The following is an 18,031-nucleotide window of genomic DNA, read 5'->3' on the forward strand; positions in this document are numbered from 1 at the left end:
GAGTATGTGAAGTATGTGGTTAGAGAAGTCCCTTGGATGGAATCCCTGGGTGTAATGAGTAGTGAAAAGGACTGGAGAAAGTGGTAAACAAAACTCCTTAGGTCAGTGTATGGATACAGTTAAATGGAAACACTAATTAAAACCCTAAATGAATGGCAATCATTGGCTCTTTGGTTAGATTTTATTCTGATCTGTGATGTACGTGCTGAGAGCCCTTAGTGTTAATTTATGTCTGTATTTGTAGACATGGAAGCACAGTTGTTAGAATGACAATATTCCTAAAGGCTAGAGTATGGGAGAGTCCTTTTTAGAAAAATGTCTCAGTGTGATTGGCTTTTCTTCGTTTCTAAATATGAAGTAACATCTGTGTGTACTTACTTTTGCTACTCTTCTTTGAGTGTGTTTGAACTGTTTGTGTGATAGCATATTTGTCTGGGAGTGTCTTGTTTGTTGTGGATGTGCATATAAATCTATGCTTATTTTTTTCACAGAATACTCATAGCATCTCAGGCCTTTTTTATTTTTCCTTCCTTTTTTCTTTTGTTCCCCTTTTTTGCTTCCTCACTCTATTTTTCTTCCTTATTGATTGTTTGGTCTGTCTTTCTCTATATTCTTTTCATTTCTATTTCCTTTCCTTTCCTTCTTTTTCCTTTCCTTTTCTTTCCATTTCTTTCCTTTAAACTGAATGCTGTATAGAAATGATCATTCTAGATAAAATGGATATGAAAAAATTAAAAATCAAGAGCTACCTAAACATGGCATTTCCTTTACCCTTAACTGGGGAAACTCAGAGCCTCGTTTGTGTTAGTCATTGGAAGTGCCAATGTAGTCACTAAAATCAGAAATCTTGGTGGCATTGCAAGTACGTCCCTCTTATTCCTCACGTTGAATTAGTCATCAGAGCATATCCATTCTTCCTCAGAAATAGTCTTCTAAACTTACCCTTTTCCTCTAATCCCTCTGCTGCTTCCCTGTCCAGGCACGCATATTTTACATTTGTTAATTAAATAGTGTCTTGTCTTAACTTCCTTCTTCCTTTCTCATCCACTTCTAAGCCACTGTACATACTGCCAAGGGCATAATCTTTAACACATGAAAATATAATTATGCTCTCCTATTTTTAAAATTCATGCCCTCCTTAATTGCTTAAAGTCAAATTTGAGGTTCAATAGCATAGTATTCAAGCCCTTATGATAAGCTGAGTTTCTTGCATTCACCCATAGCTCTAGCTGTCCTGAATGACTTGCAATTTTCTGGACGTGCTTATTTATTTTCTCAAATTATTCCTTCTACCCTGATTACCTGTTAAACTCCAGACACTCAAGCCTCGATGTTGTCATGAAAGAAAAGGGATCAGTTTTGTAACACTCCTGCAAGTTCCCATTGTAAAGGTGCTACGCACTTGAGACAAAAGAACACCTTTGTCTAGGGCCTTGGCCCCATATTTTCAATGCAATCTCCTGAGGAATTGAGTGGGGCAGTTTGTAAACCTAAGCACTTCTTAACCTCTCCACTCTAGAAGCTGGCCAAATAGCTTCTTGTCTCCTCTGTGTTGGTTTACTCCCTTCTCTGGGCCCTACCAGGGTGGTGAGAATAGAAGGCATGGAAATGTAAGCTCAGGAATAAGAACTCTTTTTTCCTAAGGGTGACGGCAGAATTGGCTTTTGGAATCCACATGTTCCTGCTCAGTCTTTCATGCAAGAGTGCAAGTTGTAGAGGTTAAGGAGAAAAGTCCTCAGGCTTATCTCACTGCACCAGCATGGCTGGGAAGAAAGAAAAGGGGGTTCCGAGGAAAATCATCCCACAACAGGATTTGTCCTATAAAAATCAGAGAGTTATAACTAGATTTTCATGATTGGACAAAAAATGAGAAGGACTTTGCAGATGTTTTTTAATAAATGATGATTGTGTTAGGCTGGGATTTCGGTCAGAAATAAAAATGTATTCATGAGTGGTCAGTATAAATGAGAGTTTTTAAATATAAATGGAATTGGTTGAAGAAGGAGAAGAGAACCAACATTCATTAAGTACCTATAAATGTTACCACATATTAATCTTTGTAAGAATTCTAAGAAGGAAATATTACTGTTAACAGTTAAAAAAAATTCAGGAATTAATTAATTGACCAGTCTAAGATTGTATAGCTAGTAGTTAGCTGCTTGGAAGGAATATGAAACTAGGTCTCTCTGACTCTTTAAAACATACAGTTTCCATTTTATCTGGTTATCTTCAGAATGTCTATTTACCATACAGAGTCCCATATCTGGTTAGATGGTTGGTTAGATGAATGTAATGTATGTGAATATATAAATTTAATAAACATTGAATTCTATCTCTACTATATTTCCTCTTCTGTACATTCTTCTCACAGGGATGAGATCAGAACTTGTTTTAATTTCAGAATATGAAGTTGTGTTTTATATTTTAGGACCAGTGACAAAAGGAGAAACTTGGCCAAGCAAAAAGCTGAAGCTCAAAGGAGGCTTTATGGTCAAAATTCAATAAAAAGGCTCTTACCAGGTTCCTCAGACTGGGAACAGCAGAGACACCAGTTGGAGAGGCGGAAAGAAGAGTTGGTATGAAAATTCTAACAAAGCACCCACAGTTTGAATTGGATGATTCATTTGTCAGGTTTTATTTGTAAAATTTCTTTATTTCTAGAAAGAGAGACTTGCTCAAGTACGAAAACAGATCTCACGAGAAGAACATGAAAATCGACATATGGGGAATTATAGGTAATTGTGCTGCCATTTTTGTATAGATTGAAAAAGTGAAGTGTCAAAGCAATCCTTCTGTGTTTTTTTTTTTAGCCTTTTAGGCTTATTTTAAGTACTGTTCTTTCATTCAGAGACAGTGCTTTTTACTCAATATTTTTCAGGAAAGGTAGTCAGCAAGTAGATGGTTCAGAATTGAGAGAGCTTCTGCTAGTCTGCCTTTGGGGGTGGCTGTAGGAGGGCTTTTTAACCAGCTATTGTCCTGTGATTGTATTTAGTTGTAATGTGGTATTTTAAGAAAGTCAGGATTCAGGAGTGCTAGTATTCTTCCTGCTAATTGTGGTTGCTGTTCTTTGTTTTAAAACTCAAATGCTTCAGGAACCAGGCAAATAATGAAAATGTTTGGAGGAGCTAGGTATGAGACAATAGAGAAGGGTGTGTACTATGCTGAACTGGAACCCCTCCACAATGTCACCCTTGATAGGATCCAAAGGGGAACCCCCTAAGCTCCTCAAGTTCTTGGAAAGATTGCCCATCCTCCCAAGCTTTGACATTGCCCTTGCGGGATTAAGGAACATAGGATGGTACAGTTTCTTGTACCTATGGTAAGATATTCGTTCCTGGCCTTAACACCATCAATAGTAGTGATGAGAATGCATTCCTTCCTCCCTACCTCTACTCAATTCTCTCTACTGGAGAGACAAATTCTGTCACCACAAAAGAGATCATCAGAACTAATGCCTATAATCTTGTATAATTCAGTAACCACACTAAGTCAGAAACTTTTGCCTTATCCGTCATTACCTGACAGTATTTCTCCAATTTGTCCAACTGTCATTCTTCTCCGGCCTTTTCCCCCAACCAAACCCTTGCTTTGTATCTTCTGGAACTGCATTGTTTAATGATAATTCTCTAGATAAACTTTACTTTGTGTGAGTAACAGATGAAAATTCATGAATTTCTCATGACTGTATTCATCTTTATTTCTAGCACCTGGTAATGTGACTGGCATAGAGTAGGAAGTCAAGGATTATCTGTGCAGCTGATCTTAACTATTGAGCTATGAAAGCTTCTTTTAAACAAATTGGTTTATCTGATTTTATTGTAGACGAATTTATCCTCCTGAAGATAAAACACTACTTGAAAAGTATGAAAACTTGTTGGCTGTTGCCTTTCAGACCTTCCTTTCAGGAAGAGCAGCTTCATTCCAGCGAGAGCTGAATAATCCTTTGAAAAAGATGAAAGTAAGAGAATGAGTGTTTTTTTTTTTTTAATTTCAGAATATTACAGGTATACAAATGTTTTGGTTACATGAATTGCTTTTGAACAGTTTGAGTCAAAGTTATAAGTGCATCCATCACCCATTTAGTGTACATTGTACCTGTTAGGTATGATTTACCTGTCTCCTCCTCCTGCCTCCCACCTGCTTGATTTCCGTTGAATTTTACTACCATATGTGCACATGAGTGTTGATCTAGAAGTTTCAATATAGTAGTGAGTACATACAGTTTTTGTTTCCATTCTTATGATACTTCACTTAAAAGGATAGTCTCCAATTCTATTCAGGTTTTTGCAAAAGGTATTAGTTTATCATATTTTTAATGGCTGAGTAATACTCCATGGTATACATATACCACATTTTATTGATCCACCCAAAGTCCCAAAACAACAGATGCTGGCGTGGATGCAACTAGTGCAACCTCTATAGAAAGTAGTATGGAGATACCTCAAAGAACTAAAAGTACCTACCATTTGATCCAGCAATCCTACTACTAGGTATTTACCCCAAGGAAAAAAAAGAAATTTTATAAAAAACACACCTGCACTTGAATGTTTATAGCAGCGTGATACATAATTGCAAAGATGTGGAAACAACCCAGTGCCCATCAATACATGAGAATGAGTGTTTATATAAAGAAAAAAAGAATAAGACCAAACAACATGTCTTTAAAAACAACTCACCTTGGTCCTATATATAAAAACATTTTACTTTTAAGATGCACTTGCCACAGGCTTTTCGTTTTAACAGTTGGTAACATTTCATAATGAACCAAGTGATTTTGTAAATAAGATGTATAACAGGACAAATTATAGAGTAGAGAATTTTGATATTATGTTGTAATATCAGTATATTATAAAAACATGTCTTATTATATAGATATGTATATGCAATAAAGAAATCTGTTGAATTAACCTAGTGGTTTATGACATTCTCACTATTTGGATTATAACTAACATACAATATTTTTTCCTAATACTACATAGACCATGCATATGAGAGGAAGTAACTGAAACACACACATACACAAACACGTTCTAATCTGTTTACCTTAATAAAAGGTCTATTCATTTTCTATTACAGCGTAAGAAACCACTTCATTTATTTGCTCATTATTCTGCAATCTTGGCTGGGCACAGTTGAATGGTTCTTCTGCTGGTCTTCCCTGAAGTGAATCACACAGTAGCATTTATCAGAAAGTTCAGCTGGGGCTAGAAATCCAAGGTGGCTTCACTCACATATCTGACATGTCAGATAAGATAACTGGGACATCTGGGAGCTGGCTGGGTGTCTCTTCCTTCCTACATGGTCTCTCAGCACGGTAGCGAGATCTCTTAATATAGTAGCCCACAGTTTCAAATGGGAACATTTCAAGAAGATTCTCTTTATCCTAGCAGAATCTCTCTGCCTTTAATAGACTTGATCTCTGCCCACCCATGTCCAGAATTGACAAATGACCCCAAACTAGAAAGTGGCCACTCATCTCTGCTCATCTAGGAAGAACTTTTCCCTCTCTGGAATTTGGTTTCTTTGCATTACTTTTTATCTATGGCTTTCTGAAGTTTTGAAAAGTATGATTGTATAGCTTATCTGGCTTTTTCTAGCTGTTGTGATGAAAGTATTGTCTGTTATGATCTCAAGAACTCTTTGAGTTTCTTCTTAACCATCTTGTGCTGCTATCCATGGAATTCATTGTAGGATTATTATTTAATTAAAACTTTATAATAGAGACTTTTGGTATTTTAATAGCTAAATTTCCTTAGATTGGGACAAAGAACTTATTTTACAAATTTCTACTGCACAATGAGATTTCTAGTTTCTTCAAAAATCTTTTTTTAGGCCGGGTGCGGTGGCTCACATCTGTAATCCTAGCACTCTGGGAGGCAGAGGCAGGCGGATTGTTTGAGCTCAGGAGTTCGAAACCAGCCTGAGCAAGAGCGAGACCCCATCTCTGCTAAAAATAGAAAGAAATTAATCAGACAACTAAAAATATATAGAAAAAAATTAGCCGGGCATGGTGGCACATGCCTGTAATCCCAGCTACTCGGGAGGCTGAGGCAGAAGGATCACTTGAGCCCAGGAGTTTGAAGTTGTTGTGATCTAGGCTGACGCCATGGCACTCACTGTAGCCCGGGGAAAAGAGTGAGACTGTCTCAAAAAAAAAAAAAAAAATCTTTTTTTAAAGTGACATTGAAGTATAAATCATAAATATGTAGATAAAATTGTGATATTTTTATAGGTTAAAGAAATATCTCAATGAAAGATTATAGCTCTGTCAGTGTAGCTATTATACTCCTATTGTTCTGATTTGCTAAATATCCACTGGGGTGTATGTTTTTATAACTTTTCCTTTTGACTTCAAAATGACTCTAGAAGAGCACAAGAAAGGTACTATGGCATTGTGCATTTGTACCACCATTAATGACTATAAAATGAAAATCTTCATAAAGCTCTAAAAATACTCTTGTACAATTGTTTAAATTTTGAAAGAGTTTCATTGAATAGTGCTCATTTGGCAAAAACTAACATTACCTTGTTTCTAAGTGAAACTATTAGGCCAATCATCAGTTTTCTGTCTGGAGTTTTAATATTATTATGCACTAATCAGTATAAAAATGGCTGATGAACTTGTAGTCTAAAAAATCAGAGTGAACTCCCAGAAATTTTAAAGTGTATGATAGGCTAACTTATTGAAGTATTGTACTTTTATATTTTAATGGTATACTGGAGTATAAGGATACAGTTGTTTATGGTAATAATACACAATACATTTCAGCTGTATTATTTATATTGCCAGTTTCTTCAAGAGAGTTTGCCATAACCCTTTATTTCTCCTTCTTTGATCAGAGTAATCCTCACTAAATAGTTTCAGGAATCTTTTTGTACATTATTTTGTGGAGATTAATGAACTTGGAAAAATTCTAGGGTCTATTACTGATCATAATTTTAATTAAAATATTTTTTGAAGGAGGCAGATATTTTGGATCTTCTGGAACAATGTGAAATTGATGACGAAAAGTTGACGGGAAAAACTGCCAAACCTCGAGGACCAAAGGTGCAGTATCTCTACCTTCCTTAGTATCAAAGTAAATGCTACTAAGTACTGTTATTTTTTCCCCCTTGATATTTCTTATATGAATGACTGGTGCTGCTTTCAAGGACCTGTGCGTCCAGTGCAGGTAGAGCTGGGAAGATGATGTTATCTCACACTCAGGAGAAGTTTTGTTTTGTTAGTTTATTTCATATTTTGGTTTTTTCCCTAATGTTAGTGAAAGCCCTGTGAGTCAGGGCCAAGAGGGACCTAGAACTAGTACTTATTATAAACTAAGTATTAAGTTTTCCACATACCTCTAGACAGATAATTATCAAAGAAATATATAGCATTATGGATAAGGCAAATCATGACTCTAGAGACCCCTATTGGTTGGCCCGCTCTAACAGCATTGATAGTATTAGTTAAAATAGGTACAGTTCCTACAAATAAATAGAAAGCTGTCATGTAGACAGAAATGGGCAGGTGTTTGCTTTACTTGAGCTATTCTGTAGTGATGACATCCATATGTTCTTCTGATACATGTCAAAGTCCTTGCTATTAAAGTAGGAAAGAGTTGAATTTGAAAAATCTTGGAAACTTTTTTCATTCAATTCCTTTCACTTTATATTTCAGCATTACTGAGTTACCTGTATGTCCTCAGACAAATCATACTCTGTCATGTTTTCATGCTTTTCCATGCCTCTGAAATGCCTGCCAACTAACAAAAATCATTGCTTTGTTGCTTGATTAGAGACCCGTTCCTAATCCAGCTGAACTGTTGCTGCCTTTGTGAAACCTTCCCCCATTCCTCTAGTTAGGGGTAGATCTTGTCTCCCCTCCTTCCCCTGCTGTACAATAAATAACACTTTTATAAAGTAGTGGGGACAAATAATTATTTGCATGTTTGTCTTAGTATGAGCTTGTAAGTTTCTCAAGGGTAGCAAGTAGATTTTCATCTTTGTATCACTAGAACCTAGCACAGTGTCTGACACATAGTAAATTCTCAAAATCCATTAGTTAAATCTGCTAAATGTGTCCACAGAACCTCACTGGCTAGTGGAAAAGCAGATAGGTAGCCCAAAAACCAGGGTGTAATGTGGCAAGGAGTGTAATAAAGGGAGATGTAAAGTGCTACAGCAGCATAGAGAAGAAAGGAGTTGGGAGAATGTGGATGGCTTCAGAAAGGCAGTGCCATTTGAACCGGACCTTGAAAAATGAGTAGTGCTCTGAACGTTTAAGAGGGGTGAAAGATATTCAAGGTAAAGGGAACATTTAAGAAAAGACATGGAAGTGTGGAATTGCATAGGGTGTTGTAGAAATGATGAAAAATTTGGTATGATTCAAGTGAAAGGTTCTTGAACTGTGAAATGGTACAAGATGAGCCTTGGTGAGAGATACCCATCTGGTGGAGATCTTGTATGTCAAACATTGTTCCAAATTATTAATATGTGCTTTATATTGAGACATTGTAGAATACATAGTTGGTAATTCCTTTCAAACAAATATATTTTAAAATATATGTAAAAGTGAATACTTTCATGAGTCATGATATCACTTTGGGAAATACTAGGAAGTTTCTAAGCTTTGTATATTAATTATTGCAATTCAGCAAACCAGACAGGAGACAATTTGTGGGCACAATGTTCCTGGTAGAATGGCAAAAGCAAACCCCCTGATAACAGTTGTATATTGTTGAATAGTTTCCTGTGTTTCATTTATATAAGGCTTGTCATCCAAACAAAACTATAAACTCTCGGAGGCCAGAATTCACATTGTATGTTTTTTCCAACTTCCTTATTCTAGACAAGTCGTGGGAACTAACAATGTATTTGTTGAAATGAAATGAACTGTATAGTTCCTGTAGTTGTTAAAGCCAAGAAATGTTTCAAAGTGTTAGAAAACAACATAATCAATCTGAAGTAGAAGCATTTTTATAACTTTTATCTTTGTGTTTACTAAATGTTTAAAGTGAGCCAAACTTCAAAGCAGCTCTTCCCTTTTAGAGGGATGATACCACATGCCAAACGCTGGTTTCCAGTGCTTTTACTGGTAGAAGAATAATTGGAGTAATCAAGGTTAAATAAAACATGTACTTACACTAGGAGACATAATAACTTTGCACTTATTTGAGAACTTAAGAAATGTTAATTAGCTACATAAATAATAAATACATAAAATATTAGCAATGTTCCTTAAGTTTGGTGGTAGGTATGTGGGTATTTGTTTTATTATTCTTTATACATTATATATTTATACATATTTTATATATGGCCTATTTCATAATAAAATTGGACATAAAAATAAGTAATATGGTATCTCACAACTCAATGCCAGTTTACAAATTCTGCTTGTACGTACAAATTGTAAATTTAAATACAAATTCCATTTGTAGTTAAGGCACTATTTAGAGTTTATACTTCTGTGACTTCTAATTAATTATTGCTTAAACAGTGTATTGGTCAAAACGTCCCAAATGCATATAAGACACAAGGTTCAGCTATCCATTTCCCCTTGTGATTCTTTATAGGGTCGAATAACTCATTACGTAGTCAAGCTCCTTAAGAAATCTTAAAGCTGTTTGCTACGTGAAGGAAGGCACTACTAGCAAGCCTGATTGTGCCACTGTTTCTTCTGGGTATGCTAAGCTTCTGAAGAAACATCCTTCCTCTAGAATTCATATTCCCCAAGACTGTCGAAATGTTTGATGATTGTATTACTGGTAAATGTATTTATGCATATCTCTTTGAACATTGTTAGTGCTCAGTAAATATTAGACCATCAAAAAGAGAACATACTTTTAAACACAAGTTGGTACCTTAGTGTATTAAAAACTACTTTCCCGCTTTGGTTATTTTTTATCCTTTGCAAAGGCTGTAAATTTAAGAAGATCATTCTTTGGCTTACTATGTATTCCAGGCACTTCATGAAATGCTATTTCTCTCTTTATCTTTCATCCTTCACTCTTACAGTAGAGGATATACCTTCTTTCAGTGAAATCCCATGCTATCCAAGGGTTTCATTACAGTGTATGCTAACGTCAAAACATTGTTTGATTTAACAGAGAACAAGCAACTAGTATACAACTGTAAGAACCTCTCCCAGCAGGAATAGGAGGCATATGGTGTGTGTAAGAAATAGTCTCTTAAAATGACTAAGTTGCAAAACTGTCTTGTTCTCGGTTATGCGCATTCTTTGTGAAGTGAAACTGTCCCACCTCCCTTCTATTCCTTCACCTGGCGTCATTGGAAACACATTGATTGGGAAGACTGGAAACAAGTGATTCTAATAGAGATATTGGAACACGATAGCATGGCATTTTGAATCTTTACAGATTTACCCTTTTACATGGCAGCTATCCTCTCAATATGCCACACTGATTTTCACATTATATCATTTTTTAAAAATGTAGCATGGGCAACGAAAAGCTATGTTACTCCATTATGGCCAGAACCTGTGTTTTAGGAATGCTGTGCGAAAAGACATGAGTTGTTCCTGACCAATTTAGAAAGTGGGTAATTAACTAAAAGTTTTTATTTTTATAAATATCCACAGCCAATATAGCCATGCGAGGAATGCCTAACTTGGTGCTTTACATTATCTGAGTGGATAGGCTCATAGGCTATTTTAAGATGCGCCCTTATGTAAAGTGACTTCTCTGGCTGCTGCTTTTTTATTCTTTTTGCCCCTCTTGCCCCTGCTTCTCCTCCCCAGCTCACACACACACACACACACACACACACACACACACGTACATGTATGCATATACACATAAACTCTGAATGTTAATGATACAACAAAGCTGTATCTCTGAGTCTCATTGAGTAATCTCTGTAGGGAATAAATAAAAGCTGATGATGTTTCTGATTTTTACATTTTATCTCAAATATTTTTCCTTTATTTTATTATTTTTTGTTTATGGATACTCTAGCCCTTTATTTCAATCATACAGAAACAGCATTTTCCTCATTGAGGAAATCATGAGCTATATCATGTAGGAAAGAATAATTTGCAGAGAGAGAGCGATTAGTGACTCGCACTGTGGGCTAAGCAGACAAGAGCAGTAGCACTTTGGGGATTCTCAGCCTTCTGTGAAAAGCAGCAAGCATAAGGGGGAAATTAAAAATAGTAACTAATCATGTTAATAAGCCGATGTTTTTTGGAATTCTAACAAAGTAATACATTTCCCTCTCTTTTAGCCTCTGTGTTCTATGCCTGAGAGTAGTGAGATATTGAAAAGACAGAAGTACTACAGCAGCGACAGCAGTTACGACAGTGGCAGCAGCTCTTCGGAATACGACGAAAATGAAAAAGAAGAGTATCAAAATAAGAAAAGAGAAAAGGAAGTTACATATAATCTTAAACAGCCCAACCACTACAAATTAATTCAACAACCCAGTAAGTCAATTTCTGCTAATTTACGTGTTATGTGAAGAATTATGGAACTGAAATTACTGAACTCAATAAAGGTCCTTGGGCCAAATGAACCCTTGTCGTCGTGTGTGAGGAGACCTGGATTCTATCCCACTTCCTTCCCCAACTGGATCTGGGCACATCCCTCAACCCCTTTCAGGTTCTGCAAGTAGAAAACAAAAGGGCTGAATTAAGGATCTATTCTTCTATATTTCATAATTTTCGTTAAGTGCCAGATTTTTGCATGGGTTTTATAAAATGTGCTTCATGGCTGATATGCTGATTAATTCTATTTTAAGCGAGCATATTCTGTCTCATTCCATTCCTTCCTCTCTGTCACCCACTATGTTTTAAACTATCACCTATTTTTAAAAAATGTATCTATCTCTCTGAATATTTGACTTGAATGTATCTGTGAGTCACATAACTGAAATAGTTGGAAGTTTTGTTCCTTCCCATTTTCATCACAGTGAACACCTAAGTCAGGGCATTTGGTGCCTGGAAAGTATTTAGGAGACCAACCAACCAGCTTCTCCATCTCCTTCCTTTCCTGCTTCCTTTTCTCTCCTTCTACCTTTATTTCTTTTCACATTCTCTTTCTCTCTGTTACTTTCTGACTTTTCATTTCTTCTTTAATCTCAAGCGTCCAATACTGTGTCTCTTACTCTTCCTTTATCCCCACATGTGCAATGTACTGTTGCTGTTTTCACGGATTCACTTGGAAAACCCCCTTCTGATGCTGCCTCCAATCCAGGACTTTAATTAACTCTTGTCTCTCATACCTCTGTCTGCCTTATGTTCCACTGTCTTATGGTTCCACTAAGGAGACCAGTTCAATAATGCAATAAACACAATCGTGAGCCCTTGTTGATCTCCAACAATGGTTTAATACATTAACTTTCCAGATAAGGTGTATATTTTAAAATTGGCCTCCCATGCTTATGGCAAAATGTATGAGGAATGAAGAACCAATTTTAGAGCAATGGTCTTTCCTTTATTTCCAAATTATTTCATAAAGATACATGGTGCTACTGTTCCTGTCTTTGAGGGTTTATATAGAGAAGAAATAATGTATTATGTTCCACTTCATTTATTTATTTACTCATTTAAGACTGTGGTCCCCAACCCCTGGGCTGTTGCCCGGTATGGATCCGTGGCCTGTTGGGAACTGGGCTGCACATCACCACCTGAGCGCTGCCCCCCACCCCCACACCTTCCCAATGTTGGTGGAAAAATTGTCTTCCATGAAACTTAGGAACTGAGCCTCACAGCGAGAGGTGAGCAGCGGGCAAACAAAGGAGAGTGAAGCTTCATCTGTATTTATAGCAGCTTCCCATTGCTTGCATCACCACTTGAGCTCCGCCTCCTCCTGAGCTCCGCCTCCTCCCGCCACTTCTGTAGAAAAGTTGTCTTCCATGAAACTGGTTCCTGATGCCAAAAAAGTTGGGGACCACTGATTAAGAGATGTTTATTGAGCACCTGTCCCAGAGTTTGTAAACTATTTTCTCAGTTGTTTCCTTTTTTTCTTAAGGATTCCTTGAATACTTTCAGTGTGTCTTTGTATAAGTATGGTTCTGTTTTAGTTTTGGAAGCTGACGTTTTTCTGCCCAGATTTTGTTAGTGTTTAAATCCCTTTCCTATTAGCTAATGTGCACATCCCTAACAGCATGAATTGATGAGGCATAGGGATAGGATAGAGAAAAAATTGCTAAGGTTCTTAGAGCTCTGAGATTGTTCTTTGTTCTCAGGCCAATGGGTAAATAAATTGAGATCTGACAATAGTGTACTAAAATATGACACAGATTTAAAAAGTACTTTTGAGTGTGAGTTCTCATTTTAAAGCCGGCCTAATTCAATTACATATCCTTTTCCTTATCAGTTATATTTTCTTTTTATACTCATGAGGAATTATCACAAGGGTTTCACTTTGTTTTATATTCTCTCTTTAACCCTATACTAAGGAATATCATAGCCACAAATCCTCCTTGAGTTCTGTCTGCAGAGTGATGCTGATTACTAAGGACAAAATCCCGATTATGTATAACATTTTCTCTTGTAGACAGTTAACTTGAAAAATTCAAACTTGTTATAGCATCAAAGGGGTATATTTTGGTTTGATATAAGGTAGTCATATAAAAACTATATAAATATTTTTCTCACATAATTTGGGGATGCAAGTTACAAATATTTTTGTTAATCTACCCAAACATCATTGGCATGTCTAGCTACTTAGTTATTCCGTCTGAATTTTCAATGTGTGTAGGTGAAAAATGGGTATTTGTGATGATTCAAGAGAAGGGATATTTTCCTTTTGCCCTATAATTAGGTTATACGCAACCAAACCGTTACCTTTTTAAGCCCTCAAAGGGAGCAGGACTAGAAGGTAGTTAGTTGTACATGCTTTTGGGTATTTTCTTAGTATAAGTTTGACCTTTGTAAATATTAAATATGTGCAGTTCTTTGTAAAAAAGAAAGAAAACATTGACCAGTGGTAACGTTTCTCACATAGCTCTCTCTAGAAGCAGTGTCCTTTCAAAAAGTGTTGTGATTTTCAGATTCAGAAGGAAGTTAACAGAACAGAGAGAAATGTCTTTTTAAACATCTTTTATAGCTTTTATGAGTATCCTATTGCGTACCCTCTAGAATCTAAATGAGAGGAATATTAGGCTATTTTTTAGAAATACATCCCTAAGTATAAAGTTAATATCTATGCCTTTGTAAAGGTTTAAATTTTTTTCAACAGCTAATGAAGAGAAATATTTGGGTATTCAACATGACTTCATGTGAGTTTTATTGTTATTTAATTAATGAAGATTGATATATTCCCCGAGCAGAGAGAGAATATAGAACAGAGGATATATAGAACATATGAGTTTGAAAAAATTAAAATGTTGGTGGTATTATTAGGTAATCTATTTCCCTGTGTCAGGCATCAAAATTTATCTGGAATAGTTGATTCTCTTTCTTAAATGTTCTCAGTATGCATTAGGGAAGATATTTTATATTAAATAGTTTTCCCTACGTATTTATTCTGATAACAATCCTATAGATCCATACATTTTTTTCTTCACTTAAATCTTTTACTATTGAAACTTAATCTAATTTAAAATTCTTTCCTCTTTTGAATAAGAAAACTATTTAGTACTACTCTTAGAATGACCAATTATATATTTAAACTCCATTAGGATAATCTCTATATTTTCTTCTGTTTCATTATTTTTTTCTCATGGACCTGAAGCTCTATAACTTATCTGTTTGGCCTGGTCACTCTCTAGACTCCTTTCCAGCCTCCCTATAAATCTTGATGTAAAATATGCAATCTCCAATCTATACACAGATTCTAATAAGTGACTGGTTTGATCCCAAGGATGGTGGGTGATACATCATGGTACTATAGAAAGAGGGAGGGCATTGGAATTAGATAGGTCAGAACTGAAACCTGAGCTTGGCCACTTTCTTGCTGTGTGACCTTGAGAAAATTCTTTCTCTGAGTCTCTGGGCAACAGAGATCCCTACTTCGGAGGGTTTCTGGGAGGATTAAGATAAAAGTATAGCACCTAGCACAGTGCCTGGCTTAGAGAAGGTGCTCCATAAATGTTAATTTTCCTTTCTTCTGGTTCTTTTATGTCATATTTTGAGAATATAACATTAAAATACTATTTATAGTATTATTCCCATAAGAGCCATTATCTATATGTCACAGGGGTTCTGCAACAAGTTCACTGTTTAAATTGAAAGATTTACTCCAAACTCGTATTCTAATGATGGTGCCTATGCTTTGACATTTATTTCACTGTGCTACTGCCTGGTCTAATCTTTATTTTTTTTGGTATGTATTTATTTATTTAATTTATTTGGGTTATTATGGGGGTAGTTTATGTAGAACTAATACATGGGACACTTGTACTAACACTGCTGCTATATTACCCCTCTTCATCATCGATAGGCTCCATACGTCGCTCAGTCAGCTGCCCAAGGTCCATCTCTGTTCAGTCACCTTCCAGTGCGGACAGCCGCCCTTTTTCTGCTCAACAAGTGATATCTGTACCACGGCCAGCTTCAGCGTCTCGGTCACATTCCTTAAACCGTGCTTCCTCCTACACAAGGCATCTGCCTCACACTAACGAAGTCAGCTCTATCAACTCACAGGTGGTAAGTCAACTATTTTGCTCTTTCAAGATTGCAGGAAGCCCTGTACTTAGAATCTAGGTGACAAAGGGGATTGGATGAGAGGAGGACAGATTGAACCTCAGACCCTTTCTACAGTCCAACTCATGGCCTCCTGGAATTTGCATTATTCATCTATCTTAGCCTAAAATTTAGTATGGAGTCTTAAAAGGCAGACTCCACTATATCACTAAACTTGAAGATGGACACTAAGAATAGCATTATTTTATTTTCCATTTGCTAATGTAGTAGTATAATATTGTTGAAAATCACCTGAGTAAATGTGTGGTTTTGCAGTGTATTGTGCAGTTTATCTGTAAATTTGAGGAAATTTGTTTTATGGAAAATTTTACTTAAGGGTATAGTTGATTAGTAGGTTAAAAAAATGATAGATAAATTTTCCTTAGAACACGTAAGTACACTGTTATTTATAATGTTTTCTATATATTAAATTAACATAAAGTATTCCCTCCTCAGCATGAATTCCAGAGATTGAGTATTCAGGAAGTAGTGAATTTATTAATATTTGCAAGCAGGCTTACTTTTAGATGCTCAGCTAGACAAGTGCCTTTACCTAGACTAGGGATTTATTTAATTTGTTTATTTGATGTGGATGGTGTTTCCAAAGGGAAGAGTCAGGAAATATAAGAGAATGAATTTCACTTGGTAACAATGATGGATTTTTTTTCTAATCAAGATTTGCCAAAGGTATATGTGATAAATGAAATTGACCAGGAAGTCCTTTTTGAATACTCATATTTTTATTTTGGCATTTTGAGCCAAAAAATATAAGCGTGTAGAAGTGGGAAAGACATTCTTGGGAATCATATCCATTTAATCTTAAGAATTTATAAATGTAAAAAAAAAAATTTCTTCCTTTTTCATTGTTATTTTTTTCAATTAAAAGTGCATCATTTTTACCTAGAAATGTCTTTCAGATTATACTGGCACAATGAAATAAGATCCCCTCCAAATATCTGTATTCTTTCAAATTTAAGAGTGATTCTTTGCGGAAACTGAAAACAAAAGAACAAGAAGACGATCTAACAAGTCAGACCTTATTTGTTCTCAAGGACATGAAGATCCGGTTTCCAGGAAAGTCAGATGCAGAATCAGAACTTCTGATAGAAGATGTGCGTATTTGATGTATATAAAATATCAAGGAGATCATACCTTATTATTCTTCTTAAAATATTAAAATTTATTTCCTGATGACATACTCAATGACATAGCAAACTTAACTAATATTCTTTTCAACATCCACAGACTTTAGAAAATACAGGAGTTTATTTTAATTATTATGATTCAAGAACAAGGAGATCACATTTATAATCAGTAATGCAAAATATATTTTAGTATATAATCCTATTTTAATGATAAGACTGCTTCATCAAACGAGAATAATTAGTGTTAAATAATTATTGTTCTGAATGATGAAAGAAATATCAGGTTAAGCTTTCTTCTATAAAGATTTAGAAAGATCAAATATGGAATAGGATATGATGAAAAATTGGGGCCCTGGCATAAAATGTCAATAATATTTGAATTTGGCACCTTTAATGTCATATTTTTGGGTTAAATTTTGAAATGACTTAAGCTGTGTGTGTTTTTCTTGCTACACATACATGTGCACCACCCAGTGGAACATTCTAAAATGGCAGAGGGTCCTAAAATTCACATGAAAATCAACGAAGTTCTCCTAATTCAGAAATAAGGTTCAAATATTTTTTGGTGAAAGAGCATTTCTTCCCACAAGGCTCCATTTCTTCATTGAAACATCCTTTTCAAATGGTCATTCTTAGATAATTCCTCAGTAATAGAGCTTTGTTTTCTGGGCTCCCTACATTTTTTTCTTTTTTTTTTTCGGAGGAGAAGGCACCATCTAGTGGCCAACTGTAGGATAAAAACCACAGCCACACACTTGGTCTTTTTTGCTTTTTAGCATTGCTTTAGATCTGTCTGAAGCAAGTGTACAGAAACAAAAAGCAAAGAAACAAAAATAAAAGAGACGTTCTTGATTTAAAACCTCTATAATGGCAATTTATATCGTGTGATATGACAGTCATAAACAAAACCCCCAAAGATACATTTTGTTGTTATATATAAAAAGTGAAAATGATATTTTGTTTGCAAGTGAGTTGCTACTTGTATTACGTCAAAAGAAAGGGAATAAAAATAACATTGGTTGTAAGGTATACATATGTTTTTATTTTCATATGTTGTCTGATGAAGTTCTTTTCTAAGTAAAGCCAGTGGCTTTGTACTACTTTATTTTATATATCTCTTAGAAATGTTACTTATATTCTACCTTTTTGAATCAGGTAGAAGAATATTAGGCAGTCAGACAGTAGAACTAATATCGATGGCTAATATTGTTCTGTAAAGAACATATAAAGACTTATATAATTAATAATATATAATTAATAA

General features: G+C 35.4%; 1 protein-coding gene across 1 annotated transcript in view; it reads left to right on the top strand.

Moving 5' to 3' along the window:
* The window catches only part of TTLL7 (tubulin tyrosine ligase-like family member 7), a 77,842-nt gene that overhangs the window by 33,101 nt on the left and 26,710 nt on the right, over window positions 1-18,031 (top strand). The window contains exons 10-16 of the mRNA XM_012661044.1: window positions 2,429-2,576; window positions 2,662-2,735; window positions 3,823-3,958; window positions 6,962-7,048; window positions 11,224-11,422; window positions 15,384-15,589; window positions 16,603-16,737. Coding sequence (XP_012516498.1) covers window positions 2,429-2,576; window positions 2,662-2,735; window positions 3,823-3,958; window positions 6,962-7,048; window positions 11,224-11,422; window positions 15,384-15,589; window positions 16,603-16,737 — 985 coding nt within the window. The remainder of the gene's footprint in view (window positions 1-2,428; window positions 2,577-2,661; window positions 2,736-3,822; window positions 3,959-6,961; window positions 7,049-11,223; window positions 11,423-15,383; window positions 15,590-16,602; window positions 16,738-18,031) is intronic.

This window comes from Propithecus coquereli, unplaced genomic scaffold (genome assembly GCF_000956105.1).
Source record: "Propithecus coquereli isolate 6110/MARCELLA unplaced genomic scaffold, Pcoq_1.0 Scaffold7, whole genome shotgun sequence".
NCBI classification, from domain to species: domain Eukaryota; kingdom Metazoa; phylum Chordata; class Mammalia; order Primates; family Indriidae; genus Propithecus; species Propithecus coquereli.